At 44.7% G+C, this 15,011-nt stretch overlaps 1 protein-coding gene across 1 annotated transcript in view; it reads left to right on the top strand.

Moving 5' to 3' along the window:
- Window positions 1-8,251, top strand: part of ARL5C (ADP ribosylation factor like GTPase 5C) — a 29,869-nt gene extending 21,618 nt beyond the window's left edge. The window contains exons 4-6 of the mRNA XM_033919293.1: window positions 1,732-1,815; window positions 2,315-2,466; window positions 5,882-8,251. Coding sequence (XP_033775184.1) covers window positions 1,732-1,815; window positions 2,315-2,466; window positions 5,882-5,930 — 285 coding nt within the window. The 3' untranslated portion in view covers window positions 5,931-8,251. The remainder of the gene's footprint in view (window positions 1-1,731; window positions 1,816-2,314; window positions 2,467-5,881) is intronic.
- Window positions 8,252-15,011: the final 6,760 nt, after the last annotated feature.

The raw sequence follows: 15,011 nt of genomic DNA, 5'->3' as shown, positions 1-15,011 counted from the left end.
TCTTCCCCATGCCTGGTGTCATGCATAAGGTACATGCATTTAGGGCTGAGCTGGGGAGGGAGGGGTAGAAGGGTAGGGCAGAAGTTCTACCCTGCTGAGATCCTGACAATGTGCCTTTCCTCATTTGTAGTTGGAAGGGACTTTAGAAGCAGAGAATGTATGCCTCAGCTGGCTTGGAGCAGTAAACTGCTCACAGCTCTGGTTATGCAGTCTTTCACCTTTTCTGTCTGATTATTCTGTAGTCAAAATAAAAAGAGTAGGGAAATTATTTGTAAAGAAGTAACATGTAGGAATGTGGAGATCAAAAATCCTGTAACTTAACCAACAAATAGTCTCCAGTTAGATGTCCATTAGCCTGGATGTTAGGTTAGCTTTAAATTCTCATACACTCAGTATGTAATGAAAAGCAGCAAGCAGTTTTGAGATTTTCCACGCTGAATTTTGCTGATATGATAGAATGGCACGGTGACAGTTAAGTAGAACTTCAACTCTTTTGTGGGTTCCTTGAAAAAGTTCCACAAAACGTGGTCCATGTCGGGACCCGTGAGACTGCACAAGTTAAGTCAAACACTTTTTGGAAATTTTTTACATATATTGAATATATATATTGAAATTTATTTATATATTGAAATTTATTGAAATTTATTGAAATTTATTGAAATATATTGAAATTTATTTATATATTGAAAAATTTTCAGTTGATACAAATTACTTATAAAATATTTCATACAGTGATTGGTGGTGGGTTCGGCTGTTGGGACTTTGGTCCACAGCTGAAATGGGCAGGTTTGCTAGTTCTCTGGAAAGCAGCAGGTGGCAAGTTTCCACCCTGCCTTCCAGGGAAAACATTCATCAACAGGAAAGACAGACCTTTGAGAGCACAGTAGCCAGACCTGCTTCTAGGTCATGCATTTGGGCTGCAAAAACCCAAAGAAACCCTACAATTTAGGGGGTAGAGAACTAATATGCATGACAGAAGAGCAGGATTTGGGTGAAACTGCATGTGATGATATTAAGGTGGCCAAACAGATTGAAAAGGTGACGGCAAAAGCTCGAAGGATACTAGGGTGCATAGGAAGAGGTATGGCCAGTAGGAAAAAGGAGGTATTGATGCCCCTGTATAAGACTCTGGTGAGACCTCAGTTAGAATATTGTGTGCAATTCTGGAGGCCACACCTTCCAAAAGATCTAAAAAGGATGGAGTCAGTCCAGAGGTAGGCTACTAAAATGGTGCGTGATCTTCATCCTAAAGCATATGGGGACAGACTTAAAGATCTCAATCTGTATACTTTGGAGGAAAGGCAGTAGAGGGGAGAAATGATAGAGACATTTAAATACCTAAGTGGCATAAATGTGCATGAGTCGAGTCTTCCATTTGAAAGGAAGCTCTGAAATGAGAGGGCAAAGGATGAAGTTAAGAGGTGATAGGCTCAGGAGTAATCTAAAGGGTGGTAGATGGGTGGAACAGTCTCCCAGAAGAAATGGTGGAGACGGACTGTGTCTGAATTCAAGAAGGCGTGGGATCTCTTAGAGAGAGGAAGAGATAATGATTACTGCAGATGGGCAGGCTAGATGGACTATTTGGCCTTTATCTGCCATCATGTTTCTGGTCTTGGGGTAATACATTCATGAATCAGTGATCCTTCAGTTAAAAGGGACCAGATGTCTTCAATGTGGATCTTCAGTAAAGTTGATGTGAAAGGTGACCCGATTTTATTCTCTTTCTTCTAGTTTGTTATCCTTGTGATCGACAGCACAGACAGAGAGAGACTGACAGTAACAAAAGAAGAACTGTACAAGATGCTGGCACATGAGGTGAGATGCCCCCCCCAGTCCTCCTCATTATCCTCTTTCCCATCTGTGCTTTAGAGTATTACTATCCTGCAATGGCAGAAGGAAGGAAGTCCATTTATACTCAAAATAAGTTAAGTGCTTAATTGTAATTTAGGAAATATTTTATTTATTTATTTATTCAATTTTCTATACCGTTCGCCCAAGGGAGCTCAGAACGGGGTACATGAAATTTATTCATATCCCATCAGAATGCATATTGGACTTCTGCATAGCTCAGGCTCCCTAATTTTCAGAGGCAAAAAAACGCAGTAAGTTCATTAAAGAGAAACCAAGCAATACAGTTTTCTTTTTCCTACATCGGCCAGAATGTGTTGACTTCCTTTCGCCATGCAGGGTAGGTTAGTGGGGAGACAGGTGAACTCTGGAGAAGGAGTGAAGGACTATGAGATTCCTCATTTCGGGGGTGGGGGTGGGGGGTAGAATGTCGCAGAAGGATCACAATATATGTGTGTTCCTCCAGGATCTGCAGAACGCAGCAGTTCTGATCTTTGCAAACAAGCAAGATGTGAAGAATTCCATGTCTACCTCTGAGATTTCCAAGTTCCTCACCCTCAGCTCCATCAAAGACCATCCGTGGCACATCCAAGGGTGCTGTGCACTCACAGGGGAGGGGTAAGTACGCAAGCTGTGTGTGCAAAGGGGGATGGGTAGGGGCAGGTGCACTGCAGGTGAATGTGGTGCAGGCATACCAGGGGGTGGGACAGGTATGCAGGCACACAGAAGGAGGAGTCGGGCACAAATGTGGCACATGCACACAGGAGGGAGCAGATCCATGCTCACACTGCTACTTTTCTAGGTTTAAAGGTATGTATAATCTTGGGCATGATGCTGGAGGATCTTATTGGACTAGCACAAAACAGATCTCTTTTCAGATTTGTAGCCCATCAAATTGCTAGGACTCGAGCACGAGCCAATAGCACCTGACATGTATTAAGGAATGTCAATTTAGAAGCAAGGCTTTTGTTAGTCACTGACACTAGTACGAATGGCTGTGAGTACAGAGCAGGTAGTTGGGGAAATACCAAAAGTCCACAGGCAGCGGCCCTGAGATTAGGTCACACCCATAGCAGCTCCATGGGGCAGGGAGCAGATTCCCCTCCTAGTGAATCTCTGCTAGTGTTAAAGGGACGGAAAGACCTAGCTACAGGATGAGCTCTGTTCCTTAATCTAGCTTCTAGGAGTTTGGGAAATATTTGTTTAGCCCATGGGTGTCGGTATTTTAAACACTGGTCACCACAGATTTTTTTTTTTTGCATTTGGATATTCAACCCTAGGCCATACCCCAATACTAGCGCTAAGTATTCAAATATTCAGCGACTGCTGGAAGTTATCCCAGTACCACTGGCATTCAGTGCCAGAACCTGGACAGCTATCCAGGCACAGCGTTTCAGATCGGCTAACTTCTGGCTCTGCCTTAGCTCTGGACTAGAGAATAACTGTAACCCGCCGGAATGGGGGGGAAAAAAAATCAATTGGTAGCTGCGGGTACGGGGACAAGGCCTCCACTCCATGGAGCAGTGAATGGCCTTGTCCCCGCAGTAAAGGATCTGCTGTGAGTTGCTTCCCTTCCCACCCCTCCGGGTCAGCACCCCCCTCGCGATCGTGGGTGCAGCAGCCCCCCCCTCGCGAGTCCAGCAGCCACCCTCCCTCCCTATTGCAGGTCGAACAGTTCTCCACCCTTGCACCTAATGCATTCACCACCACCGCCGCAGGGGATTCCATTTATAAACAGGCGATAGCCAGAAGGCCTTGAGCATGCGCAGATGCTCAAGGCCCAGGTAACAGGAAGGATCTTCGTTCACTGGCACCGGCACGTCCTGGGGCTGCATGCCGGTGCCAGATGGGGTAAGGCTTCTGTTCGGGCTGGCTGGGGATGCCGGTTTGCGCGGGGGGGGGTGTTTGCGAGTGGGGGCGGAGCAATGCCGGTTCTCAGGGGGGGTGGAGCAGCGCTGCTGGCCTCAGGGGGGGGGGGGGGAACGAATCAAGCGAGTTTCCCTTACTTCCTATAGGGAAACTCGCTTTGATACGAGTAATTTGGTTTACAAGCATGCTTCTGGAACGAATTATGCTCGTAAACCAAGGTTCCACTGTACTGGGCTTGATGGACCTTCAGTCTGTCCCAGTATGGCAATTCTTATGCTCTTATGAGTTGGGTGTATTTATAGGCATTGGAATCCACACCTAAATTACACACAGATCTGCCTAATTCTGTAACACTGCGTGCAAATTCTAGGAATGCCTCTGGCCTGCCCATGGTCACACTCCTTTTTATCCACATGTAAAAATTTACACACGCATCTTTATAACGTAGTAGCTGAAAGTTGTACATTTTGAATTCAAATTTCCAGTTAGCATTGATAATTAGAGCAGTGGTTTCCAACCCTCTCCTGAAGGACCACCAGCCAGTCAGGTTTTCCGGATAGCTGCGGCTCATTATGCAATTAAATTGCAGGGATAGAGAAAAAAAATGTATGGTTTATCACAGCAGATGAGGAAGATGTATCTGTGAGAGTACAGCCACTTCATTCCACACCTCTGGAACCAACTCCCCCCCCCCAACTTAGACAACAGAACTCATTATTAACATTCCATAAATCGGTAAAAACCCTCCTCTTCAATTAAAGATCTCCTCTATCTCTCCCCCCCTTAAGCCCCACCCTCCACTCTCCTATCACCTTCCCGAAATTCCAGTATGACCCTCTCTTACTCTATCCATTAAAAAATTGCACCTAAACGCTTATAACTCTCCTTAAATTAAACTACTGTATTTCCCCCTTCTCTCTCTCTGCTTAATCTCCCTGTATTTAATTCTCTCCAAAAACTATAAATCCAACCACTAAACCTGTTGTACTACGTATATGTCTAGTTACTCCGCACTGTGTATGTTCATTTGTAAACCGTTCTGAGCTATTGGGAGGACGGGATAAAAATCTAAATAAATAAATAAATAAATATGATTGAATTTTGTATTTTGCCTTCCATAACATTTCAAGAGGTTCATGGCTGCTCTTTTCAAATTTAACACAAAATTCAATCACACACCTATGGCGTACTCTTGCTGTGTCCCAACAATGAAGACTACAACAGTCCAACTGCAGGTTCAGAAACGTCAGTGTATGAGTTTCACAAGACGCAGTACAGAGTTGCAACATCTACTTCTTGGAAAGAAAAGTAGAACCAGTCTCATTATTTTAGCATTTACACTTTCGTATCTACGGATTCGCTTATTCGCAATTTAAAATAAAAAATGCATTTTCATTTTTCAGGCTATTTTAAGCCGTGTAAGCCCCCCCTTAAGCCTTATCTGGTGGTCTAGCGGGTTTTCGGGGCAGGAGCGATCTTCCCTCGCTCCTGCCCCGTGCAGATCGCTCACAGGAAATGGCTGCCTTGAGCTCCCATAGTTTCTCGAGCCATTTCCTGTGAGCGATCTGCATGGGGCAGAACCGTGGGACGATCGCTCCTGTCCCGAAAACCCGCTAGACCACCAGATAAGGCTTAAGGTGTGGGGGGCTTTCATGGCTTAAAATTACTAGGGGAAGCGGGGGTTAGGGGCAGAACCAGCTCGAATATTATTCACGGTTTTTTAATATTCATGGGCCGGCTCTGCCTTTAACCCCCGCGAATATGGAGGGGGAAGTGAATATACCATTTAGGTTATAAGTGGTTTACATTCAGGCACTCAAGCATGTTTCCCTATCTGTCCTGGTAGGCTCAAACTCAATTTAATGTATCTGGGACAATGGAGGATTAAGAGACTTGCCCAGGGTCATAAGGAGCAGCATGGGATTTGAATCCACAACCTCAGGATGCTGAGACTGTAGCTCTAACCACTGCACTACACATTCCCTCATTACTTTTCAATCAGTCCTCTTAGCTTATGTTACTGCTGTAATTGTCTGTTGTGTAATTTTTGACACATTCTTGCTGCACTCCGCCTTGAGTGAATTCCTTCAAAAAGGTGGTAAATAAATCCTTAAATAGTTGCATTTGTTATATTTTTATGCATTTTTTATTTCTCCTATTATAGGTTACCGGCTGGCCTTGAATGGATGAAATCACGAGTTACAGCAAACTGACGTGCCCTCTGCTCCCCAGAACTGTTCCGAAATCTCACATCTTATTTATTTTTTTATACACAAAAGACTTTGATCTTGTTTTTGTATTCTATATCATTTTAAGACTTGGAGGCCAGCGTTCTATGGATAATTATATTTAAGTAGTGAGGCTGGGCTCAGATGACAGGCTGAGGGCTGGAAGAATAATCCTTCGGTATTTCCTACTTGAGGTTTATTTGTGAGCTTCATATGTGTAGGAGCCATGGAAGCGGAGACCTGCCAAAAGGACCTACTGGGAGGCCATATGTCTGCTGGTTGCTGATCCCTTGTCCCTCCTCCCCACCCCCATACCTTCAGGAAACATTTGCCAATAAGCTAGAGCTGCGATGGAACTCGACCTGTCTGTTCTGCTCCGTTGCTCCTTCAGGACATCATGGAGGCTCTTAAAAGACATAAAGACTTGGAGAATGGTGTCGATGGGAGTGCTGAAGCCTCCAGCAGCAGAGGCAGCGAGATGGAGCTCTTACAAAGCATTTCTGTGGCACACTCCACCTCTTTGGAGCACTGCTTTTGCAGTGCACAGGAGACCTTAAACCATTCAACAACTTTCCCGCTGCTGCCTTTAAAGAAGTCACTGCAGTGCAGGGCAACTTTGTTCATTGATGTCTGTCTTACTCACTGTGCAGAGAGCACTGGTCTGCTCATCGAGCGCAAATCGTTGGATACTGATTGACATTACGTTCTATGCACAGCGCAATGAGTTCTGAAACGTCCCCCCTCATCGGTCAAATCCAGCAAATGGTGGCATGAGAAGAAAGATTAAAATTAGCCAGTTGCTCTGTGCCATGTTGGTGGAAACATCCACAGCTTCCCATGCTGGGGAGATAAGTAGGGAGTTGTGTCTGTAGCAGAGCCAAGCTCTAATCCTGCTTTTGCCTCTCACTGATCCTGGCCATGCTTCATGTCCTTCTGCCTATTTACCTAGCTGAACTGGAGAGGGACTGTTCTTTCTCCTGTCTTCCTACCTCAGCAGCTCTTGCACAGGGTCCTAGTGCCTGTCTTGGAAGGAAGGTGCGGACATAAGTGCTTGTGTGGGGAAGATTCCCTGAAATGGCCTAGAGATTTTATTAAGTGAACTTTATCCCCAATGGATTCTGTAGACTGGAATGGAAACTGTTACACATGGAACACGAACCCATGCTGACATAATGGTGCTCCCCCTCACCCCACTGCCCCCAGATCTTTATCAGAGTAGAATAGTTCTGCTAGTCTTTTAATATTTCGAGTAAGCTTAGAGTGAAAGTGTGGGGTCCTCTGTTCTGTTCTCCAAGGAGGTTGCCCTCTGAGGGTGACTACAGTATTCACTGGGGCAGGTGAAAGGTTCCGCCTGGTCCTTTCCCTCCCCCAGTTTTCCTTCTGTGTTTGCAGGGCGAGGACCCCAGGAATGATGGCACTAGTACTTTTACAAATCGGTATCAACGGCTGGCCCCAGGGCCAATGTGTCTTATTTAACATGAATGAGAGAAGGTGTGAAACTGAGTTATGGCTGCTTTTTTAATATGTACAGTATAAAATAATAAAAAAGAATTGGTAAAATAATGTCTGAAGTGATGGAAGAAGGACTCTACAGGTTTGAAGTGGGATTTTAGAAGGAAAGGAGCCTGGATTTGGGGGGTGTTTTGTGCTAGTTAAACTTTATAGACGTAACACCTATTCTCCAGTACTATGGAGAGGAAAAGGTGACTTTTTAATCAGGTTTATTGGGAAGAGGGAAGAGCCGTTTCCTGTGTTATGAGTGCTGTTTCCCATCACGTTTATATCCAACCCCCAAAAATATGAGGTATAAAGAAGTGAGAAAATGCTATTTTGTGCAGTCTTATCCCAGTATAAAAACAGTTCTCTGGCCTAGCACATGGGATATGATGTATCAGATCAGAGTGCATTCCAAGTGATGTTCCTATAGTGGTCTTTTCTAAGTTATGGATCTACAGGGCCCTGGTCCTATGTCTACCTATTTCCAGGTCTTCCTACCCTTTAAGGGGGTAATTTGTGATCACCTCTGGGGGGAAAAGTGAGGTTTTAATTCTGTTAGAGCAAACAATATGCAATACAACAGACCAAAACCCATCCTTTTTATGTGGAAAAAAATATTACAGAAGTTCAAACGTAACTTTTGCAGACTGCTTATGGACCCATGCCATGAAAAACTCTACATTCTCAACATTTTGGATCTGAGACTTTAGTCACTTTTACCCAGAGGCCCTTGCATTTTATAAAATCATTTTTGCACTCTGTGTGGCTATCGACACCTCCTGATCACCTTGTGCCTTGCACCAGGTGGAATGTTCATGCCTTCAATCTAGGTGCAGTTACTGCAGGATTTTAGAAAGATGCAGGCATCTTCCTGCCCTGTTATAAAATTACCCCCTTTCAGGGATGTACACAGCTGCATCCGTATCACAGGGATATATTTGACTTTTTCCTTGGAGCCAGAGCTGCTAAGTTACCCAATTCCAGGCAGGCCTGGCTTAGTTTATGGACCAGGTGAAGCCCTAGCCCAGGGTACCGGTACTAAAGGGCACCAAAATCCTAGTCCATCTACCTTTAAACAACCACCAGCCAGTCAGGTTTTCAGTATAGTCCTAATGAATATGCATGGAGCAGATTGCATGCCTGAAACCTCCATTAGATACAAATCTCTCTCATGCATATTCAGTAGGGCTCTCCCAAAAACATGAGTGACTGGTGATCCTCCAGGACAGAGTTGGGAACCACTGCTCTAGAAAAGGGATAGATGCTAGATTGGAATTTTGGCACCTTTTATCAGTGCCCTGAGCCAGTGCCTCACCTGGTCCAGCAGGAGGTGAGACCTGAGTGGAAGAGATACTGGATCACAGGGTAAGGGGTTAATGAGAAAGATGCCAGAGTGAGGAGTTGGGGGTACCAATGCAAAAATTGGTTCAGGGTGCCCTAGTCCCTTGAGCCAGCTCTGATTCCAGGCATGGGTGCCAACATATCAAAATGATTAGGGGTGCTAAGCACAATAGAAATGACCCCTTACTGAACACAGTGGAGGAGCTTGCTCAATAGTGGGGGTGCTCAGCACCTCTGGCAACCATAGAGCTGCCTCCTATGATTGCAGGAGATAGATGTTGGACCTCCTGGATTTCTGACACATCCCCTCCTGATTGTCTAATTGCTAATGTAATAACTGATCCCAATCTCAATGTAAGCCACAATTGAAAATTGCAGGATCTAAGAAACTGTATGGTACGGTATGCATTATGGGACCTGCAACATAGCTGTAGTTCCTGATTCTGCCCCTTGTCAACGCCCACATTGCTTTGGAATGTCAGTTCAAAGCCAGGACTGGATAACTTGGCAACTCTGTGAAGCAGCTGGAATTGCAGTTTCTAGTCTGGCCTTTCTACAGCAGCTGCTAACAAAATAGAATCTCTTCAACGTCATCTAATACTCTTGAAACGTTTTATGCTCTCCAGGGGAGAGTGAAGCTACAGCCTCGGCACCCTGGGGTTGTGGGTTCAAACCCACGCTGCTCCTTGTGACCCTGGGCAAGTCACTTAATCCCCTCCCATTGCCCCAGGTACATTAGATAGATTGTGAGCCCACCGGGACAGACAGGGGAAAAATGCTTGAGTACCTGAATAAATTTTTCAAATTAAGGGGCACCACAAGCACAAGGGGGCATTGGGAGAAATTGAAGGGGGACAGGTTCAGAACAAACGCTAGGAAGTTCTTTTTCACTCAGAGGGTGGTGGATACATGGAACGCGCTTCCAGAGGCTGTTGTAGACAAGAAAACATTAAATGGTTTCAAAGAAGGTTTGGATAGATTCCTAGAAGAAAAAGGGATTGGGGGGTATAGATAGGTATAGACCATTGCTCAGGCAATGGGCCTGATGGGCCGCCGCGGGAGCGGACCGCTGGGCAGGATGGACCTATGGTCTGCCTCAGCGGAGGCAACTTCTTATGTTCTTATGTAAACCGTTCTGAGCTCTCCTGGGAGAACGGTATAGAAAATTGAATAAATAAATAAATATTGACAGCTTTAGAAAGAGTGATCTGTTCTGCTGTCAATTGCTAAACTGTGTACTTGCTCCAGTTACTGCAGCAGTGGTTCTCAGCTGGTGACCAGGTTCTAAGGCAAGGCAAATGATGGGTTGTATCCGTAGAGGTTTTATCAGCAGGATGCCAGAGGTCATAATGCCACTGTACAGATCCATGGTGAGACCTCATTTGGAATATTGTGTTCAATTCTGGAGACCACATTACCGGAAAGATGTGCTGAGAATGGAGTCAGTTCAGCGGATGGCCACCAGGATGGTCTCGGGGCTCAAAGATCTTCTGTATGAAGTAAGGCTGAATAAATTGCAGCTGTACTCACTTGAAGAACGAAGAGAGAGAGGGGACATGATCGAGACATTTAAATATATCACGGGTCGTATCGAGGTGGAAGAGGATATCTTCCGTCTTATAGGACCTTCTTCCACCAGAGGGCATCCGCTGAAAATCAGGGGAGGGAAATTTCATGGAGACTCCAGAAAGTATTTCTTCACTGAGAGGGTGGTCGATCATTGGAATGAACTCCCACGGCAGGTAATTGAGGCCAACAGCGTGGCAGATTTCAAAAATAAATGGGACATTCATGTGGGATCTCTAATGAGGTGAGGGCAGGGGGTGGTGAGCAAAATCAAACAAAAGGGTCAATGGAGTGGGCAGACTTGATGGGCTTTGGCCCTTTTCTGCCGTCATTTTTCTATGTTTCTTCTATGTTTCTATCTCCAGGTATGGCTGGACACACATAGACCCCCCCAAGTTTGACTATGATGTGTTGCCATGCACTTAGTCCTGAGACCCCTCCAGGGCAGGGGCTGTGAGCCCCGCCTGTGCATCACCCAGCTGAGAAATCAAACCCAGAGTTCTTTGCTATCCCCTACCCTGGCTGACCCTAAAATAAGTTTTTAAGAACAGAAGGAAAATGCAGCGGCTAAGGTTACCATATGGCTCCAGAAAAAAAGAGGATGGATTGAGACATCCGGATTTTATCCCATTGCTTTGAAGGGAAGTAAAATCTAGATGTCTCTTCTAGAGAATGACACGGGAACAAATTTTTTCCTGGCCCTGGCGAATTCTTTTCCTGTGTCTGCCCCATTCCTGCAAGCTCTGTCCTCATCTGCACAAGCCTCAAACACTTAAAAATCATAAGGAGCAACATTCTAGAGCTCAGATTGTGATGTCATAATGCCTCATTCCACCAATGCCTAAGCTCTGTCCTCATCTGCACAAGCCTCAAAAACTTTAAAATCATAAGGGACTGAGGCTTGTGTGCTTCAGGCAGAGTTTATAGGAATGGGGCAGGGACAGCAACAAAACTTGCAGGGACAGGATGGAGAAATTGAGTTCCTGCGGGGGTGGGAAAAAACTTGTCCCTGTGTCATTCTCTACCCGTAGTCTCCATCTCTTTACTTACATTAGGGACTTCTATTCCGCCTATACCTTGCAGTTCAAGGCGGATTACAAAAGAGCTAACTGGATATTTCCAGTGAAGTTACAACGGTTTTGGGGGGGGGGGGGGGGTGGTTTGGTTACGAGGGAGGAGAGGTACCTGGATTAATTCCGGAAGAACTTGCAAATTGGATATTAAATTGACTGTACGTTACTGCGTGATATAACAAATAGATTACAGTTGGAGTACAAATAAGATTAAGTTACATTTCAGGGATCTGAATACTTGGTTGGTGTTTTGGGGAGGAAGAGATTAAGTTCCATTACTTTAATTTACTTCCATTGCTTTCAGTGGAACTAAAACCTGGATGTCTCAATCTGTCCTTTTTCTGGAGCCATAGGGTAACCCTAGTGCAGGCCAAGGTGTGCAGATGTTAAGAACATAAGAACATAAGAAATGCCTCCGCTGGGTCAGACCCGAGGTCCATCGCGCCCAGCAGTCCGCTCACGCGGCGGCCCAACAGGTCCAGGACCTGTGCAGTAAATTTCTATCTATACCCCTCTATCCCCTTTCCCAGCAGGAATTTGTCCAAACCTTTCTTAAACCCCAGTACTGTACTCTGCCCTATAACTTCCTCTGGAATTGTATTCCAGGTGTCCACCACACGTTGTGTAAAGAAGAACTTCCTAGCATTAGTTTTGAATTTGCCTCCTTTCAACTTTTCCGAATGCCCTCTTGTTTTTTTATTTTCTTAAAGTTTGATCTCAGCTCAAGATCAGAGGGATGTATGTTTACAGCCTGTATCCGTTTCACCACTCAGGTGCTGCCTCTCGGAGCACCTGCAACCATGCGTGCTGCATGGCCCGCCCTGCTCTGTCTGGGCTGTGAGTAACAAGGGCTCTTGTGGCTGCCGCCAGGTCTCACCTGCCACGTCAGGAGCTGACTCATGCAAACACAGCCGTTAATTCTGTCTTCTTGGAAATCCCATGACAATCTTAGGCCTGGGGAAGCGGAAGGAGCTGTTCCCAACATGTTTCTGTTACACAACCATATCATCATTTGTTAATTAGTATAACACAAGAGCTATACTTCCACGCTGGCTATAAACTTCACAGTATCAGCTGCTGCCTTGTTCTTTGGATGCAGCTGTTAGCTTGTTATTACCCTGGACTTTTCAGATGATAGATCAGAGGGTTGCAAATGCCCCTGCTCCAGAGGGTGGGAATACGTGACTTACGGAAAGATTGGAATCTGGGTTTCTGAGGGTCAGAGTTAGCACCGTAGTCAGCATTTCTTTGGGATCCACTGCAGAACATAATTGGTATTAAAAAGGTGCTTCAACAGGGCTGTGGTGCAGGACAATTGCACTTTTTGTTGTAGTGTCCTGCACCCCATCCCTCCCCTCCCCCTTCTTTACCTCTGTGATTTCTTTCTATGTTGTTTTTAACAATTATTATTTTGTTAACTGCTCTGCTATTGTCTAAGGAAGGGTGGTATATAAAATACATTTAAACCATAAATCGTCACTTTGAAATGGGGATAAAGCTGAAGTTGGTAGCAATTCTTGGTGAACAGATACAGTATGTCTCTACCACAACAGACTTCTTGTCATCTGATAGAAAATTTTACATTGGGGTGACTGTCTACTACATTGATAGTCTTTAGAGAGGAAGTCGCCTTGTCTGGCCTCAAGATGGAACAGTTCCCTTGATCAATATCTGCAAACCCAGTCAAAAGGTATCAGTAATTTTGCAGCCTGGCCTGATTTGAAGGAAATTTTTAATCGGACTGAACAATCCACTTTCTGTCAGTACAGTTGTTGAACACTTTGTTAGCTATACTGGTTTAATAATGGCTCACACGAGTGATAGTTTTACTAAAAGCAAAGTAGATTGAAATGTAAAAGTTGGGATAAAAGTGTTAACAAGTTCCATTCATTGTAGATACAATATTTTTACTTTTTACTTTATTACTTAGGCAATAACTTTTTAATTTCATGAGTTCTTCATTGTACTTTTACTTAAAATGCATTTACTTTTCCTTTAACCAAGCGCTGCCCCTGCCTCTGATTAATGGAGATGCATTTTTGTCTCCTGGTCCTTTCATTTGTTATTTTTCCCAGTGTCATAGAAACATAGTAGATGACGGCAGGTAAAGACCCAAATGGTCCATCCAGTCTGCCCAACCTGATTCAATTTAAATTTTTTTAATTTTTTCTTCTTAGCTATTTCTGGGCAAGAATCCAAAGCTCTACCCAGTACTGTGCTTGGGTTCCAACTGCCGAAATCTCTGTCAAAACCTACTCCAGCCCATCTAAACCCTCCCAGCCATTGAAGCCCTCTTCAGCCCATCCTCCCCCAAATGGCCATATACAGACATAGACCGTGCAAGTCTGCCCAGTACTGGCCTTAGTTCAATATTTAATATTATTTTCTGATTCTAGATCCTCTGTGTTCATCCCACGTTTCTTTGAACTCAGTCACCGTTTTCCTCTTCACCACCTCTCTCAGGAGCGCATTCCAGGCATCCACTACCCTTTCCGTAAAGTAGAATTTCCTAACATTGCTCTTGAATCTACCACCCCTCAACCTCAAATTATGTCCTCTGGTTTTACCATTTTCCTTTCTCTGGAAAAGATTTTGTTCTATGTTAATACCCTTCAAGTATTTGAATGTCTGAATCATATCTCCCCTGTCCCTCCTTTCCTCTAGAGTATACATATTCAGGGCTTCCAGTCTCTCCTCATACGTCTTCTGGCGCAAGCCTCCTATCATTTTCATCGCCCTCCTCTGGACCGCTTCAAGTCTTCTTAAGTCCTTTGTCAGATATGGTCTCCAAAACTGAACACAATACGCTAAGTGGGGCCTTACCAATGACCTGTATAGGGACATCAACACCTTCTTCCTTCTACTGACTACGCCTCTCTTTATACAGTCCATCATCCTTCTAGCAGCAACCACTGCCTTGTCACACTGTTTTTTCACCTTTAGATCTTCGGACACTATCACCCCAAGATCCCTCTCCCCATCCGTGCATATCAGCTTCTCACCTCCCATTAATAATCGGAAGGAACCTCCCGGTTCCTTCCGATTATTAATCCCCAAATGCATTACTCTGCATTTCTTTGCTTTGAATTTTAGTTGCCAGGCATTAGACCATTCCTCTAACTTTTGCAGATCCTTTTTCATACTTTCCACTCCCTCTTCGGTGTCTACTCTGTTACAAATCTTGGTATCATCTGCAAAAAGGCACACTTTTCCTTCTAACCCTTCAGCAATGTTACTCACAAACATATCAAACAGGATCGGCCCCAGCACCGAACCCTGAGGGACTCCACTACTCACCTTTCCTTCCTCCGAGCGACTTCCATTAACCACTACCCTCTGGTGTCTGTCCGACAGCCAGTTTCTAACCCAGTTCATCACTTTGGGTCTTAACTTCAGCCCTTCAAGTTTGTTCAACAGTCTCCTATGAGGAACCATATCAAAGGCTTTGCTGAAATCTAAGTAAATTACATCTAGCATATATCCTCGATCCAGCTCTCTGGTCACCCAATCAAAAAATTCAATCAGGTTCGTTTGGCACGATTTACCTTTTGTAAAGCCATGTTGCCTCGGATCCTGTAACCCATTAGAT

This window comes from Geotrypetes seraphini, chromosome 13, assembly GCF_902459505.1.
Source record: "Geotrypetes seraphini chromosome 13, aGeoSer1.1, whole genome shotgun sequence".
Lineage (NCBI taxonomy): Eukaryota > Metazoa > Chordata > Amphibia > Gymnophiona > Dermophiidae > Geotrypetes > Geotrypetes seraphini.
The sequence above is the reverse complement of the archived record's forward strand: the minus strand, read 5'-3'. Positions and strand labels throughout refer to the sequence as shown.